Consider the following 17,161-nt stretch of genomic DNA (forward strand, 5'->3'; position numbering starts at 1 on the left):
TATGCAATTCCTTTTTTTCTTTATCTTTTTGGTGGAATTGACCGATTACAAAAAACAAAACAAAACATAACAAACCTCAAATCAATATACACCTAGATACATTAGCACAAAAAGAACTTCTTGCTTTACTTTTCATAATTATGATACATATTGTACCTGCAGGATTTTACAGGTGTGCTTTTTGTTTCTGCCTCTTTTGGGTGGTATTTAGCAAAATAGCCACACAAAGATTTGGATGATTATTTTTAGCTACAAGTACAATACAATGGTACATCATAAAGCTCAATCATTTGTTCGCTCTAAATGATTTGCTTTAACTCTCTTTGAAGAAAGGAAACCCATACCTTCTGCATAGCATCCTGCATAACAGCCATCTGTCTGGATGGACCCAACGTGCCTCCAAACATGTGGGACTGATACTGTGCGTCGCAGACCTGTTTGCACCTGTCAGACTGCACGGACAGCCAATGGAGGGCGCTCTTCAAATTTCTGTGAACTGGAAGCATGAGTGTGTGAGAGAATGACAATTTTACCACATGTTATGTTATGCAAAGTTTGTAGATTTAAAATATCATTCTATCTTCTTCACTCCTTTTGCAAAAAATATCTCACAGAAAGCTTGAATGGAGCAGAAAATCTGCCACTGCCATAGTCTTTTCACAGCCGTTCATTTCCGGATTTTTGTTCCTTCTTTTTTTATCACTACACTGTAGTCTGTAAATCTTACATCTGCAATATCTATTTCCAAAGAAAGAAAAAAATTAGATCAATGTACTCTGCTCACATCACTTGTTGAAACTCAGTCCATTTTTTTTTTCAAAAAAAAGAAGAAGTAAATTTCCATAACATTATTTGTTCAACTCTTTAAGGTCTCTATGTGAAACATCAAACCATAGCACCACACATTTGCTGGCAGTTCTAACCCACAATCAATGTACATTGTGTAATGCATACTTGTCAATACGATTCACATCTATAAGTGTTTATTTTGGTGTGAAGTACATCTGGCGCACCATGGAATGCCTATTGCAGCAATTCACAATCAATGACGGTATTAACTGTATCACGCTATTAAACCTCATATCAGACAAAACTGTTTAATGAAAATGTACAGTATTTGATTTGTAAGACAGACCCACCATACCACAAGTTTGTAATACATGTTTTTCTAACTTCGAACATTTATCCCACTTCATTTAACAGTTGTATCACATGTTTTTACCAAACTTACCAAGAATCAATGACAAGTACATGGATTGTACAATACTTATTGACTGCAGGTAGAACTAATCCTTTTTAATGGATGGTAACATACATGTACACTTTTAAAACATGAATGGTGTGTGTAAAGTATATCATCTTAAATACTGGTAAGTGGACAAGTGTTGTGACGATCTCATACTGGAGAAAGATAGATGAAACTGGTTATATTCTATCTAATTTGCAAAACATGAATAAATAAAGAGAGAAACGCAAACTTAATTTCCCTAAATCATTATGTTGCCTATTGAAGATTCAATTATAAATTTAGCATGTAAATTTTGCACCTGAAACAAATAATAACAACACTGGGATCAATACTGGGATTACATTTAAAAGTTTTTGTTTTGTTTTGTTTTATTTTTGTTACTTTTTCTCATGAAAAAAAAGTAATGATCTCATAATGAAAAAAAAAAAGTTGTACAACAGATAGAGCATAAAACCATAAAAATGCAGTTCCTGGGACTTGACGATTTTTGAACAAGCTTATAAATCATATCGCTGAGTGCTGCGTACCTTGATTGGCACACTCCAGGAAGTCCTCGCGATTCTTGAGGTCGACGTCCCGCGTACTGGAGATGGAGGAGGTGTGGGAGCGGATGCTGGCCGCATCCTCCTCCACCACCAGACCGGTCCCTGGGATGATGGCTGAAGGGTGGCTGTTTGGTCTCTGTCGGTCAGTGGGTAAAATCGGTAGAGATGAGTGAGATGTTAAAAGACTGATGATCTCAATAGTGCCACTTTTTGGTTAATTTCTCAACAGTGTATGAGGCTGCACTGGATACCTAATAGCATGGTGTACCTCTAAGAATGGACCACCATAAAAAGGCCGTAGAAACAGACCTACGTGTCGATACAAAACATGAGGATTTTGATCTGTTTTTGTGTTTGCTTTTATTCCACATTCTTAGTAGACCTGTTTTAGACATACTAAATCCTGGTTCAATCTGCATGATTGGAATGTGCAAACAGTGTATTTATTATAGGTGTGCAAATCGTATGTGTGTGTTTGTGTATGTATGCATGTCTTCACATAGGCACAGCCTGAGAACAATATAGTACAATGGATGGCTTTGTTCCCCTGAAGTTTGTGGGGTACAGAAACTTAACTTGTGAGAAATACATGTACTAAAAAAAAATACAGCAAATGTATACCTAACAGATCAATATGTGTTGAGTTGTGTGTTTGACTGTGTGTGTACAGGTGTACATATTTGTTGTGGTCACACTTCAACCTACTCAATTAGACAAATTTACACACAACAATGAATTTGTTAAACCCAAATGGAGCTCCTTTGTGTGAGAGAGAAAGATCACTAAACAACACATGATACAGAACCCTCCTCCATTTCTAATATACCCCAGGTGAAAGCCAACACCAAGGGGAAACAAGGAAAAGTAGAAATTACACGGTGCGTAAAATATGTCCCCGCCGGAAGTAGCATTTAGTATCAAAGTGTACTATATAGGTCAAAAGATCAAGGTCAAAGGTCAAAGAAGTCAAAGGTCAAAATTCTGTGTAGAAGTTTTGAAGCCCTCACCTAGTGCCATCACATAAAGCAAACGGAATCGAAATCGGGTTAGAAATGGCGAAGGAGTAGCATTTTGTAGCAAAATGTACAATACAGGTCAAAAAATCAAGGTCAAAGGTCAAAGAAGTCAAAGGTCAAAATTCTGTGTAGAAGTGTTGAAGCCCTCACCTAGTGCCATCACATAAAGCAAACGGAATCGAAATCGGGTTAGAAATGGCGAAGGAGTAGCATTTTGTAGCAAAATGTACAATATAGGTCAAAAAATCAAGGTCAAAGGTCAAAGAAGTCAAAGGTCAAAATTCTGTGTAGAAGTGTTGAAGCCCTCACCTAGTGCCATCACATAAAGCAAACGGAATCGAAATCGGGTTAGAAATGGCGAAGGAGTAGCATTTTGTAGCAAAATGTACAATACAGGTCAAAAATCAAGGTCAAAGGTCAAAGAAGTCAAAGGTCAAAATTCTGTGTAAAAGTTTTGAAGCCCTCACCTAGTGCCATCACATAAAGCAAACGGAATCGAAATCGGGTTAGAAATGGCGAAGGAGTAGCATTTTGTAGCAAAATGTACAATATAGGTCAAAGGTCAAGGTCAAAGGTCACGACTGAAATTCTGTGTAGAAGTTTCAAAGCTCCCATTAGTACGGTCTGCTATGTCGAAATATTGGATCCCGTGAGATTTTCGTGCCAAAATTGATTTTTTTAGCTAACTTGGTCAATTTGGGGGTGCTGATTCCAAAAAAACTTTGGTTCCATTTTTTTCGACCACGTCTTCAGCCGCCATTTTGAATTTCAAAATGGCCGCCATAGCAAACTGTATTTTGACCCAGATCTCATAATGTGCGCATCATGGAAGGTTCAAATTTGATGCAAAAAGCATGTTTATAACGTCAGACATTGTGATACACCATTTCCTTATATTGTAGATTGTTTTGATACAATTTGAGGGCTGCCATCTTGAAATTCAAAATGGCCGCCATAGCTAAATGCATTTTTACCTGTATCTCAGGTTGTAAGCATTATGGAAAGTATAAATTTGGGCCAAAAAGCATGCTTATGATGTAAGATATGCTAATATATACATATTTGTTTTAAATGATGGATAATTTTGGTTGGCGGCCATCTTGAAATTCAAAATGGCCACTATAGCAAATGTAATTGGGCCTATATCTCATATTGTATGCATTGTGTAAGGTTCTAACTTGGGGCAAAGAGCATGCGTTTGCTATCATACTTTCTGAAACATCTTTATCTGAAATGATGGTCCATTTTGATATCATAGGTGGCCATCTTGAAATTCAAAATGGCCGCCATACCAGAATGTATATTTTGACCCGTATTTCATGCTGTAAACAATACAGAAAGTTCACATTTCGGGCATAATCGGGCTCATGATGTTGAACATTTGGATGTGCTTGGATCCCCTCCCTAAAATTGCAGATCATTTTTGAGGCTGCCATTTTATCACTCAAAATGGCTGCTTTTCAGCTAATATCTGTGGTCGACAAGCAACTTTTCGGCATATCAATGTTTATGGTGGTGTACATTGTACATTATTTTACAAACACAGACACACACACATAATCATATACATTCTGTAATGATGGATTATTCGTATTGGCTGCCACTCATGAAATTCAAGATGATTTCGACCCATATCTGGTACTGTAAGATCTTTACCCTGCAAACTCAAGCATGCTGGAGCACTTTCATGTAGGACCTATGTGTAAGTCAATCACTTCAATAAATAGTGTTATCATTGCATAGGAGGGACTGCTTCCTGTAGGTACACTGCCATGTTGAAATGCAAAATGGCTGTCATGGTAAACATTCCTTTAAGAGCATTGCATTTGGGTAAACTTGTGAATGGGAAATCATGTGATTCTGGTGTCAAAGCAAATGACTTTCAAAAGTGCCTCAATAACTGTGTCTGGGTGACTAAATGCCCCCATTTAGACGATTTGGTTGTAGAGTTTAAATAAACAATATTAGCCGTGTACTAGAAAATTTATTAGAAATTTACTTTAGTTAATGTCTTCTAGGCTCATTCCCTGCATGTGTTCTTAAAGTCACAGCACTTGTATATAGGGCTGTACACGGGGAGAATTGGTTCTAAATTCTTCCAGAAACAATGACTTTTGCATTTCTTGTCATTATTATGAACATGATAATGAATTATGTGGCTACCGTTGGTGTAGGAAGCTCAAAGCATTTAATTGCACAGTTTATGTATATCCGCTGGAAATAACTACAATGTACCATATTAAATTCCCCTGAATAGTAGAGGCACAAATTAGGTTTTGAAGGTTTACAAGGTTTGTTCTCTGGATGTGTTGTACCAAGACTCTACGAAAGCAAAGCGGGAGATTGTCCAGGTTGAAGTCATCCACGCCCAACTTCTGGAAGGACTGTGTCATTGGACATTCTGCATGATTCAAGGCTTAGAGAATTCTTGATCAATCTGCTCTTTGAGACATCCTCAAATTTTCAACTTCATCCTGTGCCATGAAAGGCATGACCAAGCAGACCTTTGTTTTTCGCAACAATTTGCAGAACATAATCTGTCAACATTGTCAATTGTACTTAATCATCTCCCCTTTTCCAGTGATGGAGCAGACAACATGCGATGCAGTATTAAAAGTAAAGCAAAGATCCATTAGGAGAATGAAAATGTCAGTGTCTATACGTAATAATCATCAATATCTCTGAAATTCCCTGTTGCTCTTGAAGTAGCATTTAATACATGCAACGGAATGAGGATATCTGCTTCCTCATTGTGACGGGTGACAGCTCCCATGGCATCTTTGATGAACCTTTTGTTTCTTTTTTCCCCGTTCTGTGTCAGATGGAATTGACTGATCAGTATTTCAACTTTCATGCTGATTATTTGGCTCAGTTTTGTGGGTTAAGGCATGGGTATGAAAAATGAACCTTTGTTAGTCAGAATGAGGAGAAGGCCATAAATTGTGAGATGAAGAGTGATTGTGGAATTACTTGATAGAACAGTAGAACTTATAACTTCCGATAATTGTATCCTCCCGTAATGACTGGATAATGACAGGTCTATCAGACTATTGTACCGGTAGAAGTGTTATAAGAAGGTAGTGGTCTTCTTAAGCTTAGTGACTTTTGATCCAATCTTACATGGTGTATTTCAATTGCAAGAGCTGAATGACTGGCCTTTCTCATATTATCCCAGACAGATTTTTTTTTTAATTCTTTCAGATACAAATTCTTAGTACAGAACATGAAAACGTCCATATTCATCTCTTTCTAGAATATCCTTGAATGTTTCCGATACCTGATTGCCAAACACCACGTTCATCAGTTTCAATGCAGTGATAATTTTTGAGATTACCCTCGTGTGATGGAGTTCCAAATTGTTGAGGAATTCTGATGCATCCAAAGTGCCACAGAACTGAGCTATTATTGCTCCTTGGTAGTTTTAGAGTCATTGGCGGTACAGCAGTAAGCATCTTGGAAGTCTTGATAATTGAGGATGACCCACACAAGGGCAATCAGGAAAAACCTACTCATTGGCATTCCTTATTCATTCTGTGTTATTCCAGAAATACATCCAGCAATTATGAGCTCCCTGATGAGTTGTTTTATTTTGTGGTCCACAAACAAGCTTGTGGATGGGATGCCTGGGAGGGTGACCATGGCATTTCTTGACATTGCGAGACCTTTCCGTGTTTGTCTTCATTCTCTCAAGGCAGCATCAAGTTTTTGAAGATCACCTTTAATCGTATCAATGCTTACTTTTGTACAAATATTTAATAACTGGGATTGAATGTAACTATTGACGAGGTTCCACGAAACCAAATAATGTTTTGCCTGAGAGGCAAAAACAAATCACGTGTAAGCGAATCACATACCCGCTTGGCGCTATTATGGGACGTGGGATGTAACGCTTACACGCTTGCCCACACTTATGGGAAATGGCATGGGACCCCTCCCCTCCCCCCCCCCCCCACACAGTTTTTGCCCCTCAGGATGGCTTGATGACGTCATTGGAACCTCGTCCTTACAGTCTGAATTTATGGCGGCCATTTTGAATTAAGAGATGGCTGTCGTTCTGCGTGACCTGAAAGTGAATTCGGTCTAACTAAGACAATTTTGGCAAATTTATCTAGGGCGCTTACCACAGTATATGTTTTTCTATGGCCACCATCTTGAATTTCAAGATGGTGGCCTATCTAATGATCGACAATAGGAAACAGCTGTATTGGAACGTTGGACACCACTAGCATGTCTATTACTGAGAATTTGATGCTCCTACAATAATTGCAATATGAGATATGGGTAAAAACGCTATGGCGGCCATTTTGAATTTCAAGATGGCAGCCTATAGATTGTATCAAAACAAGCCACAATAACAGAAAATGATATATCAGAGTGGTTGACATCACAACCATGCATTTTGCACCAAATTTGAAGCTTCTACAATGCTTACTGCATGAGACATGGTTCAAAATACTGTTTGCTATGGCGGCCATTTTGAAATTCAAGATGGCAGCCTACAAATTGTATCAAAACAATTCACAATATCAGAAAAAGATATACCAGAGTGTCTGACATCACAACCATGCACTTTGCACCAAATTTGAAGCTTCTATAATACTCACTTAATGAGATATGGATAAAATTACAGTTTACTATGGCGGCCATTTTGGAATTCAAAATGGCGGCTGAAGACGTGGTCGGAAAAAATGGAACCAAACTTTTTTGGATTCAGCACCCCCAAATTGACAAAGTTAGCCAAAAAAATCAATTTTGGCACAAAAATCTCACGGGATTACATAGTAGCCTCTACTACATGTAGTGCTATCATATAAAGCAAACAGAATCAAAATTGGCTCATAAATGACAGAGAAGTAGCAAATTGAAGATTTTGATCAAACACGGATGCACACACGGACGCACACACGGACGGACGGACGGACGGACGGACACACGGACACACACACGTACGGAGCCCGTTTCATAGTCCCCTGCTCGAACTCGTTCGGTGGGGACAAAAAAGTGGGTAAATGCAGCTCACCCCTGAAAACTGGTGAAAGTTGGTAAATGAAAATCATAATCACCTCATGTTTATTGGAGAAGATGGGCTGTCTTCGGATAGCATTACCTACATCTGACCAAGGTTTGTTTGTAAATGACTGTATCAAGGAACCTATCCAAAAGTTTCCATGTTGACAAACTTTGCATCCTCCACGATATACTGATTTTTCTTCAGACATGACATCCAAATTCATACCATGAAATGCACCCACAGTAGTCATAATAATTGGCCCATTTGCAAATCATGGATGATACTGCTTAGAATAATGCCATGAAATTATCTATAAAGGAGCAGTATCAACTCTAATCTTGCACTTGATTCTCTCCATCAGCCGACATTAACCCGTTGAGGACGGACTGATTTTGCTACAACACGCATTTCCCATAGACACCTGCCTGAGTATACTCGAGACTCGTCCTCAACGGGTTAAAGCCCAACTAAAATGGTTCTTACATAATTTTGATATCAATCTAATGGTCTCTACTTTGTGCAAACTTCATAGCTTTTTGAAATTTGTACTAAATTTGATGTCATTTCTTCAATTTGGGAAGTGTCAACACTTTCCTCACTTGTGGCACATTTTCATAAATAATTCATTATGACATAGAAATGTGGAGTCAAGATCATGCTCAGTGGCCACTTTGTATCCCTGTAATTATTTGTCTCTTGGATTGATCCTCCTGACATATTTTTTAGAGTGCATATAAACAGCCAATGTTAGATCAAAGTACTACACAACTATCCATATGTGGGACTACACTGAGATGTTCAAATAATTCTTCCCTTATCCTTCTTCCTTTCTGATGTTGCTTCAGTTTTGTTTTTGTTTTTGCTTTTTTCACTGTCACATGGCAAAGGTTAGAAAATGCTTTCCACGCACTTTGCATTCCACTGTGCTATCTCACATAATCAAATTAAAACCACACAACTATCAAAATAACATATATCATATTGTATAAACTCCACACACACACTTGTCCATGTCTACCACATACAGAGACACATGGATTGTGCAACTACGTCACTGCTGGCCAGAAAAAAGAAGAAGACAAAAACAAAACTTTTACCTCTCCCAAGCTCATTGCTCGAGGCTCGTAACATGCTGTGAATCAACCAAATTGCACATTCTTTGAATTTGTTTCCAACTTTTTCAATGGTATATGACACTGGATCTTAAGTCCATTGATGTCTTGTCATTGGTATTTGCTCTGAGAATAATAAACAGTATATTTTCTGATATTTGAATCCTTGAAATGCATATCATTACTGTCCCTTTGTCAATGAAAGTGTCCAGCAAGCTTTAAAGCAAGCTTGAGGATTTAAACAAGATATATTAATTTCTGGATAAACCCAAATACGAATGTACTTGGGTAATTATTCTCCAGAAATCATCATTTTGGCATCATGTAATTAGTACCTATTAATTTCACTGCACACTGTATATCTTCTATAGGGCAGAAATTAAATGAAGCCACTAAAATTCATTATATCTGCACAAAATTATTTGGAAATTTACAAAGATTTGCCAGTTCAGGGAAGAAAAGGGATCTTGTAATTTTCCATGATGTGTTGCACATTTAGGACTGAGTATACACTAATTGCAGTAGATGAAGAAACTCTTGAAAATTCTGCAAGTCTATCAGACAAATTTGTATAGACAACAGAGGGCACAAATAACAGAAAATATTTGGCTAAATCTAAAGAACCGCTCACAGTGAAACGTGAAAACTTATAATGACAGGGTGTAACACCAAACTACAGAAATTTTGTTTTTTGGATTTGATGAATTAACAGGCAAGCCACTGATTATGTAAATAAAGGGAAATATCTTACCGTCCTGATGTCATGAACCTGAGGGTCGCTGGGCGTCTTTCTTGTTCTCATCTTCTTTAAGGACTTGCGCCCTTTAGACTTCTTCTGCCCAGAAAGTCCTTCATCAAACTAAGGAAGCAGAATAAGATAATGACTAATGTAAAAGCTGCCAGAGCTCTATCAAAACTCCTATCAAACTCCCTGTAAAAATCAAATGTCATACTACAGACATTTTTATTCTGCAGCTATACAGAACAAAAAATATCTTTGAATTACACATCATGCATCAAAAACATGATTACCAGGTAGCAAAAGAGCACACATGCACAGCACTTACATTGTACTCCTTACTTGCCAGGATTTTGGAATTCATCAATACAACTGTAGATCCATTAAACTGATCAACTTCTCAATGTACTCATTCAATCAATCAGTCATTTACCAATGCATTAATTCATTCCCTCAATCACATGATGTGTTGATATACTCCATCATTCATTCATATAATCATTCATTCATTCACTCACTCTTTCATCATATCATTCATTCTTCATTCATAAATAATGTACATCTTCTCAATCTTTTTTGTTGTTGTTGTTGTTGAATCCACAGCCATCCCTTGACCACACCCTGACCACACCCTAAATGTTAAGATTCCCTCTGGGCCTACCTCAAAGTTGCCGTCGGCGTATGGAGGCAGCTCAATGTTGAGGAGCTCCTGGAGGATGTTGGACAAACTGACGATGCTCTCCTCCGCATCACTCAGCTCTGAGGAGATATGGAGATGGAAGAGAAGAGTGGAGATGTGAAGAAGATAAAGAAGACACCCTGATGGGTACATACATGTATCTGTAAATTGTCTATACACACAACCTGCCAAGTAAACCAGAAGTCAAAATGAGTACTTTGTTCATGACTTGAGACATCCATATGAACTTGCTATCCTTCTATTTGACCTGGAAGAAAGTCAAGGAGTTTATATACATGTATGATTATAATCTACTCCATACATGACATCTTAAAAAAAAAAAAAAACAGCAATCAAACTGTAAGATGTAAAAGAAGTTTTACTGGGTAAGGAATATATGAATAATATGAAGGAAGAGATAGGGACATCAAAAGTATTTCTAAACAAAAACTCTAGTAAGAAGACTTTGAAAGAAAACATGAAAACATTAGTATCAAGGCATGTAGTATTAAAAGCTGCATTGTAAAATCTATTTTTAATTAAGTGCAGTAAGAATATGGATTAGGAATCACCTAAGCTTAAAAAAATCATTTAATGGTAAGAAAAGATCACAACCATTTTTTTTTTCATTTGTTACATATTACACATACAAGTTACTGTTCTATGCTTCCAAGGTAGTTGCTAATCCTTCTGTCATATTGTTTCTATTGCATACTTTTGAAATCTGTCAGTGCAACAAATCCCATGCTCCAATACAGACACTATCCAAAGACACAAGACACTATTAAAGTACACTGTATCTCCACTCAAGGTAAAGCATTCTTCATCCAATGTGTCATAAAGGCAACCAAGCACCTAGTCACTAAACTGGGCTTTCTTGACCTTCCTTGATCTCAGGGGAAAATTGCTTATAAGATGGGCAAGCGAACAACAAAACAAAAGGGTTAAAGACATCAAAGGTATTAAATCAGGATCTAAAGTCACACGGTAAAAGTGGATATTTTAGCGATTTTGTGCGACATGACACTAGCGTGAAAATTATTATATAGTATACAAATTTTTGCCTGTTATACGTACACTGTAATACTATATTATACTTTAAGTCTGCAGAATTAAAAGCACATAAAATCATATCATACTTGGCTAAGAACAAAAAAATACTCCATCTAATATTTCCACTTTTACAGTAATCAACTTCATGTTTCATTAAAAGAGAACCTTCTACCACCATGAAAAATATATCATGACTCCAAAGCTAAGTCACCTTTATAGCACTTGTCTAACTCCAGGCTGTCACTCTTCCAGCCAAACGATGCCCCGAGGAGGGAAGCGTTGGGCCCGCCCAGCCGCGCCTTGGAGTACTGCTTGCGCAGGCTCTGCCTCCGCCGCTCCAGCGTGATGGCCCGCAGGGTCAGCTCGCTGGTGGGCGTGGCATGGGGCGGAGCCTCGGGGCTGAGGGGCTGGGCGAGCGTGCCCGTCGTCGGGGAGTGCATGCTCTGCTGCTTCTTGTAGAGCTGGTGGTGCTGGAGGTGCTTGCGCCAGTCGCAGAACTCATCGTAAGAACTAGCCTGGGGCACAGGGAGACAAATAGTGAGAAAGTTTCAGCAGATTGAATAGATAGAGAGACCAAATAATAAACAGATCAACAGTTAGATAAGAGATTGATAGATAAATATATGAATATACAAATAGTTAGATAAAAAAAGATAAAAAAATAGACATCAAGAGTAGATGGAAAGATACATAGATTAAGAGACAAAAACAAAAATGAATTACAGTAGCCAGAGAAATGTAAAAATATTGAGAGATGGAGATGAAGTTCTTCCAGAAAAAAAAACATACTAAAAATCTGAAGAACTGAGGGTCAGAAAGTGAAATATCATACACTACCAGGAGTGATGAACAAACAACAAAAAATGCAGGAAGGGTTCATGGGGAGGGAGCGAGATGAAAATACAGTATACAAAGGATCAGAAGAGAGAAAGCTGAAAGAGAGAGAGATGCCTCCACCTTCTACAAGAAAGATGTGAAAGAAGTCCAGCGATTGAAACCAAGTTAGAGACTGTTTTTAGAAGTACAGAAACAAAAGAGAAAAGACAATCATGAGTACATATGAAGAGAAAGTTTTAGTAACTATGGTTGAAGAGACCAATAGAAAGGGAAGTACAATTTTATATCATTTTTAAACTAAGAATGTCACAACCATCCTATTGCAACTCTACTGATATCAAATATATATTTCCAGGGTTTGACACTTGACATTTTTCACTCGTGGTGTCATCCGTAAATCTGAAATCTTGGTGGGTCGAGACAAAAGCAAATGTACAAGTAGCAATCCATTTTGAATCTTATTTGCCCCATTCGGCAACCAAAAGACAACATCTTTTAAATTTGGTGGCTTGACATCAATTTTTGGTGACCCTGGGCCACCGATAATGTTGAGCCCTGATTTCGATAAGCAGGTCACTCATTTGCACCCGACAGCATGAATAAAGTTTAAGTGCTATCAAAGCTTGCTTGTACTTTGAATGATTAAAAAAGAAAAAAAAAACAGCCTCAAGAAATCTCTTTACATTCCTTTACAGACAATATATCTGTATAATAAAACACTCCACATACAAACACAGTATTCAATTTTTGCTCTATCATGCTTCCTTTTTCTTTCCATGGATTTCCGACTGCTTGAGATTCCGGATCAAATTCTGGATGAAAAAAGCAGCGCTGTCGTTTTGTATGAACTCTCTGGATGTGCCACACTAACCTTGAGGTGATAGACAAAGTCTTCCGTATCAATGTCGATCCTCCTTGCACTCCTGTGCTCTTCTTTCTCTGTTGCTATGACAGCGGTGGCGATGTCAATCGTTCCATTGATCTTCCCCTTCTGGAGCTGCAATGTGTATGAGTGCAGACTTAGAAAAATGTAATCTGTCTTTTGAACTGTTGATACACAATGTGCCCCCCCCCCCATACTGCATTTCTAGAACACATCAGGTACAGAGTCATGACTTAATGATCACATAAGAAATATATCCTTGTAACTATCAAGAACCAGATTCTACATTTCTGTGGATGGGAGATGCTAGGCAAGGTGCAATATTCTCATTGCCTACTGGTAATCCTTTGGAGGGATCTCAAAGCCGTTGATCCTATCGTTGCTTGCTTCTATTAAAGCATTCAATGCTTTCTATTCAAATCAATTCTAATCTAGTTTGTGCATCCCTCTTTCGTATAAATCATTCTTGTCCATCCAAGAGAATCACAAAAAAGCTCTATTTTTTGAATCTTTGTTTGTTTAGTTTAGATGCCAAATACATTTTCTAAAACAATTGATTGCAATCATCGATATCACCTACCTCTGATGGACTCTTGCCATATGTAAGCATTGCCTTCTCCAGAACAAAGTACCTCTGCAAAGAAATTTCAACAGAAATTTAGAAACACATAACAATATGACTCTCTCTCTGTTATAGAACATGATATTCCCAAATTATATGATTTGATGACCTTCACTGACTTTCATGTATCAGCACAGATGTCCTGGTATTATACTGGTATGTCAGTGAAGAGGGATCATATAATTTTATCACTCCCTAGTTTCAGCATAGTACCTTCATATGGAACTGTCATATTGTTTCAGTAGAATGGGTTTGTCTAAGGGTGCGTGCGAGCGCTCTCCTAAAGCGAACTGTACCATACCGTACCGGTGTACCGTACCATACTGTACCGAGCCAAAAGTGGACCACTTCCCGATGTGCTCCAAAAGCGTACCAAAGCGTACCAAAAGTTCGTTGTAAAGCATGCACGTATCATGCGCATACGTCACAATGCAAAGACATCATTCTCTTTGTTCGGGACAGCTGTAAGTACATGTACAAGGTCAAGCGCAAGGTGAATGACATTCTTGCTGTAAACAAGCGTGACCTTTTCTAAAAATAGCTCGTGAGGTACGCTTTCTCAACAGAGCGCTCGAACGCTCCAAAACTGGCACAGTTCGGTACGGTACACTTTAGTTCAGTTCGCTTTGGTTCGCTTTAGAGCGTTCGAACGCACCCTAACATGTGCTCAACTGTTTCATGGGGGAGTTTTTGAGTTTTTGATCCTACTACACTATAATATAATTATTACCATATCTGCAGCAAATCATCTATAGGGCCAAATCAACAAACAATGCATTATTAACGCTCTACCCTACCTTTGAAAATGTGAGGGTTTTTAAATTTTCTTATTGTGTCAACCCAGGAAAAGTTTACATTTTGTGACACTAGTATAACTGAAATAAGATGTTGCACATATCTATGATTGGTTTTACAAACACATTTACTGTGTTACATCACTACTTGATTTGGCGCACAATGATGTACTAAAGAAGATTTTGGAAAATTATATTTCCTCTTGTTGCAAGTTATCATAACACAATACATTATTTATCATAAAACAATACATTAAAAGAATGACATTAAATCATTATTACAAATGTAGCCTTCCATGTCTGGCTACCATCATTTTTCCATAATTGTTTCACTTCACCGTTCAGGCATACATAAATTTCAAATGGTGCATGTTAACAGACAATATGCTGACACCCATTGTTCCTCTGGATCTATGAGTTGCGTCCTTCAAAACTGTCAAACCTATCACAGGTGGGATGGTGACTGTCGCCATAATGAACGACATTCAATATTCATGCAAATTTGCCTGCCCCTGAGGGGGAAAAAAACAACAGTTTTGAATTGCCACATGTCCTGCTGGAAAAAAGGGGGATGGCTAGAACTTCATTGTTTTGTTTCATCACAATAGGGAAAAAATGCAAAATGCAGTCCTTGGAGAAAAATGATTGTTTCTCTTAAACGTCCCTGTGATGTAGGTATCAACAAATTCATGATTTGTCAATTCTGTTACAATGTATATAATATGTTGCTTGAAATGAAGAAGGCAGTATCTTAATCTCCTGCCTTTTCGATCAAAAATTTTCCATGTTGTAGCAAAGCTACGCTTTACCTGCTCTGAACAATGATGAAATTGTACAGATACCGACATCGCAATTTCAATTACTGTGTCCAAAAGCTTGATAGAATATACATGAAAATATCTGAGTAATCACTCAACAAGAGAGATACAGCTTATCCTGATTATAAGTTTTCTTGACAACACTCATAAATGCCGTTGAGTAAAGACAAAGGAGATAGACAATTCCTTCACATGCTTTACATTCCAGATGTTATGCATTGCAAAACAACAACATTCCATGCACGGGGATCTCATGACAAAAATATCTCATATCTGACCCTGAACTTTGTCATATAATCCCCCCTGCCATTACGGCATTACAGAGATTTGTGTCTGATAACATTTGAATGTTTTCCTTATGTGAACCGGCATGTTATGCTGCCTCAAGTGCAATTACATTGTACATCCCACCCTGGTTAGCCTCTGCCAAACGTTAGAAATAAATCCATGATATAGAAATCTTTCAGTGCAGATCCACTCATTACCATTTCTCAAGAGGATGGTAACCTGAGGCCTGTATTGGCTCTCACGCTCCGCCCTTGACAACTTTAATCACAAGAATCAATTGACGCATGACTTCCATGCTAATTTTTTTTCCTACCATGTTTTGGATGAATATCGCTGCTGCTGCCCTGTCTTTTTTTTCTCTCTTTTTTTTTTTGTTGAAGTAAAGGGATTGTTCTTTGCTTTGTTTTATCTTGAAGATTTTTCCTCCACTTTCTCCAAATTCTACTCTGAACCAAACATTAATTACTTCACTTGCCAAGATTCAACTTCAGAAATTTAGAAGGTGCAATTTGCTGCATACTCCTCCAGAATCAAATGCAGACAATTTTTTCGAAAGTCTCACCTACCATAATCATTCTACAAAAATATACTACATTTTTGTTAAAGAATGCAGACTAAACATTTTGAAAAGAAACCTATTGATATGTGGCATACTATATCAGGGCTTTCATGTGTGAAGTTTTGTTCTGTTACCTTTATACCTACAAGTAAACAATAAGAACACACACACACACACACACAATACACACACTATAATTATGAATATATTGTGTGTAAGAACTCACAGTGTAGATATCTATGTGTATATGTGCTGTGTGTACCTGTGAGAGCTCACAATTTACACCAACATCAAACACAAACACACATGTTTGTGCTTTGTTTGGTTCTCCCCCGAGGGACGAGGTCAATCAAACAATTACCAAGCACGGCCCATTAATTACTGATGGGCAAATATCACTCCTAACATCGCTGTGTATTTTGCATTTCAAATGCACAAGATCTCTTCCTCTGTCTGTCTGTCTATTTCTCTGTCTTTCCTTTGCCATGTTACACACATTTTTATCTTCATTCCTTTTCTCTATTCCACTACTAAACTCAGAGGCCTGAATTCACGAAGGTGGTACAAATGAAACCATGGTTTAAACCATGGACAAAAACCATGGAGCGCCAAGTGTCGCATGGAATATTTTCGTTGCGAAATCAGTCATTTCGTCGATGAAATGATTATTTTGTAATGAAATGACATTTTGTAATTAATTGAACATTTTGTCCACGAAATGATAATTTCGTAAGGAAACGGTCATTTTGTTGACGAAATGACCAATTTCGTAACGAAATATTCCGTGCGACACTTGGCGCTTCATGGTTTTTGTCCATGGTTTAAACCATGGTTTCATTTGTACCACCTTCGTGAATTCGGGCCAGAGGGTGTGTGTTACTTGCAGAAAAAAAATCTGAAACTCATGGAAAAAAAGAAGTCTGAAGTGCATACCATAAACTGAATATTTCAATGCA

General features: G+C 37.8%; 1 protein-coding gene across 1 annotated transcript in view; it reads right to left on the reverse strand.

Moving 5' to 3' along the window:
* Positions 1-17,161, reverse strand: part of LOC139732131 (oxysterol-binding protein-related protein 6-like) — a 134,355-nt gene that overhangs the window by 57,375 nt on the left and 59,819 nt on the right. Inside the window, exons 5-11 of the mRNA XM_071643004.1 lie at positions 13,705-13,758; positions 13,113-13,238; positions 11,616-11,919; positions 10,334-10,431; positions 9,685-9,792; positions 1,777-1,930; positions 345-496 (exon numbers count right to left, since the gene is read on the reverse strand). Coding sequence (XP_071499105.1) covers positions 345-496; positions 1,777-1,930; positions 9,685-9,792; positions 10,334-10,431; positions 11,616-11,919; positions 13,113-13,238; positions 13,705-13,758 — 996 coding nt within the window. The remainder of the gene's footprint in view (positions 1-344; positions 497-1,776; positions 1,931-9,684; positions 9,793-10,333; positions 10,432-11,615; positions 11,920-13,112; positions 13,239-13,704; positions 13,759-17,161) is intronic.

Source organism: Diadema antillarum, unplaced genomic scaffold (genome assembly GCF_040938485.1).
Source record: "Diadema antillarum isolate AM-2024a unplaced genomic scaffold, OU_Dant_1.0 seq00000400_RagTag, whole genome shotgun sequence".
Classification (NCBI taxonomy): domain Eukaryota; kingdom Metazoa; phylum Echinodermata; class Echinoidea; order Diadematoida; family Diadematidae; genus Diadema; species Diadema antillarum.